This window comes from Microtus ochrogaster, chromosome 22, assembly GCF_000317375.1.
Source record: "Microtus ochrogaster isolate Prairie Vole_2 chromosome 22, MicOch1.0, whole genome shotgun sequence".
NCBI lineage: Eukaryota > Metazoa > Chordata > Mammalia > Rodentia > Cricetidae > Microtus > Microtus ochrogaster.
The window spans coordinates 9,246,145-9,252,144 of NC_022023.1; the positions used below are offsets into that span (position 1 = coordinate 9,246,145).

Below are 6,000 nucleotides of genomic sequence, written 5' to 3' on the forward strand. Positions count from 1 at the left end.
TTATATTATGTGTGTGCGTGTTTTAGAGAGAGAGAGAAAGAGAGAAAGAGAGAGATGGGGTACATGCTGAGCACATGATGTAATATTCACCTATATACTTGGGCCCTTCTGATAACATTTAAGTTCTGCCCATTTTAAGTTTTTTTTTTTTTTTTGGTTTTTGGTTTTTGGTTTTTGGAGACAGGGTTTCTCTGTGGCTTTGGAGCCTGTCCTGGAACTAGCTCTGTAGACCAGGCTGGTCTCGAACTCACAGAGATCCGCCTGCCTCTGCCTCCTGAGTGCTGGGATTAAAGGCGTACGCCACCATCACCCAGCTCCATTTTAAGGTTTGGATGCTAAATGCCAATTTTAGTTTTTTCTTCTCAACTATATTGGACTTGTAGCATATAACGCCACTACTTTATTTCAGTTTGCTCTTTTAAAGACTTCCTGTGAGATTTCTTAGTACAGAAGTAGATCAGTCTGAAGATTAAAGCTACTTTTATCAACATCTTTACTAACTACCCTTTGCAAATAAGGGGAAACTTAGGAACATGACCCAGGAACCATGAAGCACAGGTTTTTCCATTCCGGTTTGTGGTTTTAAAAGTTCTCCACAGCACTCTCCCAACGTTGAAAGTGTTTGACCTAGTGATCTCTTGAGATCTTTTGACTAAATTTGTGTGGTTGAAAATGACCAGATGATTTTTCAGCCAGGTATTCGAGGTTTCTATTTTCCAGAACTTTGGAGCTTCTTGCTGTAGATCTATCTCTTCTTTATTTTGTTACATGGCTTATAACTCCTTTGGCCTCTGTAAACTCTTTTTGTTGTTGTTGTTGTTTTAACCCAGTGAGACTTTTGAGGATTTGCATAGTGTTTTTTTGCCATACAGATTTTTGCTGGGCAATAAGTGATGATAATCCTAGGCTTAGTTTGTTTCTTTATTTTTTTTTTCCCCAAGATCGTAAGTTATGTGTTCAGTTTCTGAAACACTTGCTTCACACATTTTGGGATATTTGATAAATATAAAGTATTTGAGAATTTTACACATGTATCATGTGCGTTTTGATTACATCTGCCTCCCACTCCTCCTAAGTTCTCTCACATCCAACTCCCCTTCTCCCCGTTTCACATCCTCTTAAAGCAGCAACAGAGTCCAGCGTGTGCTGTCCTCATACGCATTTGTGTGAGGCTCTACTAGGGACCAGACCCTTAAAGAAAACTGTCTGTCCCTCTCCAGCCTCCATCAGCTGTCAATAACTCCTCAGTTCGGGGTAGCTGTTCCTGAACCCCACCTTCATGCTGCAATGTTGACCTGCCTGTTCTTGAGTAGGTCTTGTGCAGACAGACACAGCCACCATGAGCTCATGAGTACAGTAGTCCCTCATATTCAGAAGAGTTTCACCCAAGTTCTCCCTGTACTTCAGCTCTTAAAATCTTCCATTCTTTCATCATGGGCTCTGAACCTTAAAAAGGTGCCCCATTTGTGAGAAAGCCCTCCATAGACATCAATTCTCTTCACTTTGCCAGTTGTACGTTTCTACTTTAACTACCAACCATTGCACCATCTCCTGCTGAGTTCTGAGACCTGAACCAATTTATGAGTATAGAGATATGAATTGAGTGGACAGATTGGAACTAATAGTATTGAGTTCATCCGTAGAGCCTGTGAGCTGCCCTGCCTTGGTTTCTTACCCAGATTTATAGTACTAGGCATGCATTCCCCCCTTGAAGTGGGTCTTAAACCTAATCAGAAAACAGTTGGTTACACCTTTTTTTTTTTGCCATTATTGCAACCATGTTCAAATCTTGCCACACTATTCCTTATTATATCTCTCAGTGTTTACAGTGGTAAGACCGTGGATAATTTATCTCCAACAGTGTCCATAGTATCTTTTTAGACAATGAAAGCTATCTGTCTCAGGGAAGGTTTGCCACATTTGGCTCTGAGCTTTTTATTTGTCAGCCTGTGGCTTCCTGCAGTAACGTGATCTCCAAAGTACAGTAAATATTATGTAAACTTCACATATATATGTGAAGTTTATACAATAGTAGGTTTGTCATAATGGCAAGGTTGGAGATCAAAATTAGGGTGTCCCATATGAAAGGCAAAAGCACTAACCTTGAGTCGTACCTATAGCCCTTTCTTTGGTTCTTTAATGGAAGAGGATGTCTGCATTTTACCATCATTGTTACAAGGAAACATTCTGCTTTAATGTTTCTTAATTTAATTTTCAAAGTGAAAAGTTTTAATATAACTGTTTTCTGTATTTGTGTGTTTCAACAAATTTTGGTCTTTGTCTTTTGCTCTCCATTACACTGGGGTAATGAGGGGTTTCTGCATTTGTCTTAGTTGGAGTAGGTAATTTTAAACATTTGATATCCTAGAAGGAAGCCAGTGTGCATCAATAAACCTTGGAGGGAGATCACATTGAAATATTTAATTCTTGGAATTTATGTTTTCTATTTGTTACAGCTGCATGGTTTTGATTATTGTAGGAAGTTTTATGTTAGAGAATAATAAACCCATTTGTCATTTTTCATGGATATAGCAGTATATATCTTCCCCCCCAGGTCGATAAAAAATGCTGCTTTCCAACTGGTAGTGATTTTCAGTCTCCTTTTTAACTATGGCTCATGCAACTCCATGTAAAAAGTTTAGAACAACAGTCATAAAATGCCAATTAAAAAGCTGTCACCTCTTCACTCTTTCTCTTAGTGTGGTCACCACTGGCCTGCGGTGAAAAGTATGAGATGCGTGCATAATTTCCACCAGCCAATTTATGCTCACAGTTACATTGTTCCGAATTCAACCATGAATGTCATAATGGGAAAGTTGTTTTAAAATGTAAAGCAGCACGAAATTAACTTTTCCAATACCTTAAACCCATGTTCATACAGCTCAGTGCTTGTTGTGTTCTGTCAAATTTTGTACCTGATTACCCATTTCTTCTCTTTCCAGGAAAACAGTTGGAGTTTTCTGCTGCGGACCAAGTTCGATTTCCAAAACTCTTCATAATATAAGTAACCGGAGCAACTCATATGGGACAAGATTTGAATATAACAAAGAATCCTTCAGCTGAAGCCTTAGGGAACTAATCTTTTGAGGACTATAAAAAAGGAACAGTGCAATTTCTAAGACTTGGGAACTTAGCTGAATCAAACAACTGTGCTACGCCAAAGAATATCAAGGTTTTATTATTTATGATTATTTAAAATGAGATTGCAAAGAATGTTGCAAAATGACGTGTTTAATCTGCGAGCCAAAGAGGCCCTGAAGAATATTTGATGTGGTGATTCACATTTTGATGGGCAAATTAAAAAGAATGCTGTTAGATGCACACTGTTGATTTTTTATGGGAGATTCAAGAACTCTCTTGCGAGGAGCTGAACTTACTCTGAAGCTGATAGCGGCAGTCCTCCTTAAATTGTTTTTGGTTGAGCAGATTCAAGATTGAACAAAATTAAAAATTCATTGAAACTAGACTTCATTTTTTCCGTTTTGCGTAAGTGGAGTCGCTTTCATTTGGAAACGATCCTGGCCAACCCTTGGAGTTGGAAGCAGCAGCACAGAACTTTGTATCGATACGGGTACTTCATGTTCACTGATAATTTTCTCTGCTCACTCTGTTGTCTCCCTGTGTTGTGTGTACTGCACAGGCTCCCAGGCCATCTGCCCTTGTTGATACAGTATCTGCTTTCTTATTTTTGCACCTTATCCTCTGCTAGGGAAATCTGCATTCCCTCAGTAGGCCTTCCACACAATGATTTAATTAATCTAGTTTATCACCAATTTGCTCAATTTAGTGCTTTTGCATAGTAATGAAAACTGGGAAAGGTAGCCTCCTAGAGTGCTTGGCTTAGTTTATGCTTAGACACCAAAGAGCAAATCGTAGACACCAAAGAGCAAATCTTACAGGGAACACTGAAGCACAAAACCTCTCTCCCTTGTCTCCCTTTGTTTTCATAGAGATGTTGAAGTTACATTCCTGCAGTGCGACCCTCACTTTGCTTCCTAGAAAAGTGGGACTATTTCACTATTTATTCAAATTTAAGTTAAGAATCACTAATATGATTTTTGCACTGTTTCATATCATGGTGAGTTATTAGATTTAAATTTCCTATTCTCATGATCCAGTCGGTTTATGGCCTTTCATTATTTAATATTTTTTAATCAGAAGGAAAATCTGCTTTATGAACTTAATTAAGATATTCGTACAATTTGTCCATTTAATTTGGTACATAGCTATTAATGCTATCAAGTGTAATACATTGCTGTAATCAGTTTCTTGCTTTATTTTTGGTAGTCTTTTGTATGTCACATAACAATGGTAAATGCTGTTATTATTTGATTTTGGTGTCATTCACCACTAACAAACAAGCATACTAAAACAGCTAGCTTCAAATGACCACATGTGTATTTATTACACATGTTTTTTTTCTTTCCTTGAAACACTTTCTTATCACTTCTATGGGCAATGTGCAATGCTCATGTAGATTGAGCTCTGAAGACATATATATAAAGAAACACACACACACACACACACACACACACACACATATATAATCATTACATCTTGGTAATGCTCAGATACAGATCAGAAAGAACTCACAAAAAGAAATGAGTTTATCCAGGCTTGTATACAATAATGAATCCTTATTAATCATAACATTCATGTGATTATGTAAATTCATCAAATTTCAATAATTCAGATCAAACATTTAGAAAAGAAGAATGACATTTCCAAGCTTATATGTGATGATAGATGAGCCTCCTTGCCTGATCTAAATTCCAGTACATGTTCAAGCATCTATAAGTTAAAAATAGTTTTATTTTAGCAGGAATCTAATTAAAGCTTTATCACACATATAGAAGACAGCTTTGTTTGTTTTGACAAATTCTTTCTATGGTGGTGGTTATTGTCATGTATACTTTAAATCCCTAATTTTAATGGCAATAAATATAAAATTGAAGTGGTGTCCATGAATCTCTTTTACAACAGATATGTCTGCAATTTGGTACGATAACCTTAAGAATTTGGATTATGCAACTATAAATGTCATAGTTTAGTCATATAACTGTGGGTTAAGATTTTTCATTTGGGCTCAGTTAATATTTGTAGTACTGTTTTTTTTAATTTGCTTTGAAAAAATGTCTTGTATAGAAAAATTGTCCTCAAGTTTAAACAAGTAAAAAATTGTTTAAGGCCAAAGTTAGCTTTAAGCTTCTTTTTCTCCTGTCTCTTCTTCCCAAGTGTAGAATTACAAGCATTGCTGCCATGCAAAATACAAGTTATTTTAGGTAAGATATCTATTTGAGAACATAATGTAAATCATGCTATGATATATATTGAAGATAATATAAGGCCACAAACATCCTCAAATGGCAAGATCATATATCAAAGAATCTCTAGAGAACATGATTTCTGCTGTGGGTCGTTCTCTTTGCACATTCCCTTTATTTTTTGAAGAAATTATCAATAATTTATAGATTTATACTAGCAAGTTTTTCTTTGTGGATAGAGAGAATGCTCTTTATATGCTGCTAAGTAAATAATTCAATGATGCTTTGTATCAGGTTTTAATTTTGCATCTCATTTAGGTGAAGGGAAGAGGCTGTCGTTTTACATATAACTAAGACCAAAAAGTTTAGATTCATATACATACTCATATATATGAATTTATATATATATATATATGTGTGTGTGTGTGTGTGTGTGTGTGTGTGTGTACCACATGTGTGCCTTTTGTCTGTGAAATCAGCAGGAGATATCAGATTCCATCTGTGTGTGCATGCAAGTGTGTATAAACATATACCACACCCAGAGAGAGAGAGAAAGAAAGAGGAGGTTACACCCGTACATGTTTGAGGCTTAGTTCTCTTTTCAGGGTTAATTTCTGGTAAGAAAGAAACAGTGTACAATTCCTCATTTGTTGAATCAAAAATATCAGTTGAGTAATTGTGAAAATATAGGCACTCTTAAAAGGCATGTTGAACAATCCACATGCTACAGTGTTTT

At 36.4% G+C, this 6,000-nt stretch overlaps 1 protein-coding gene across 1 annotated transcript in view; it reads left to right on the top strand.

The window, feature by feature from the left end:
* Positions 1-5,186, top strand: part of Nox4 (NADPH oxidase 4) — a 90,822-nt gene extending 85,636 nt beyond the window's left edge. Inside the window, exon 18 of the mRNA XM_005357613.3 lies at positions 2,943-5,186. Coding sequence (XP_005357670.1) covers positions 2,943-3,063 — 121 coding nt within the window. The 3' untranslated portion in view covers positions 3,064-5,186. The remainder of the gene's footprint in view (positions 1-2,942) is intronic.
* Positions 5,187-6,000: the final 814 nt, after the last annotated feature.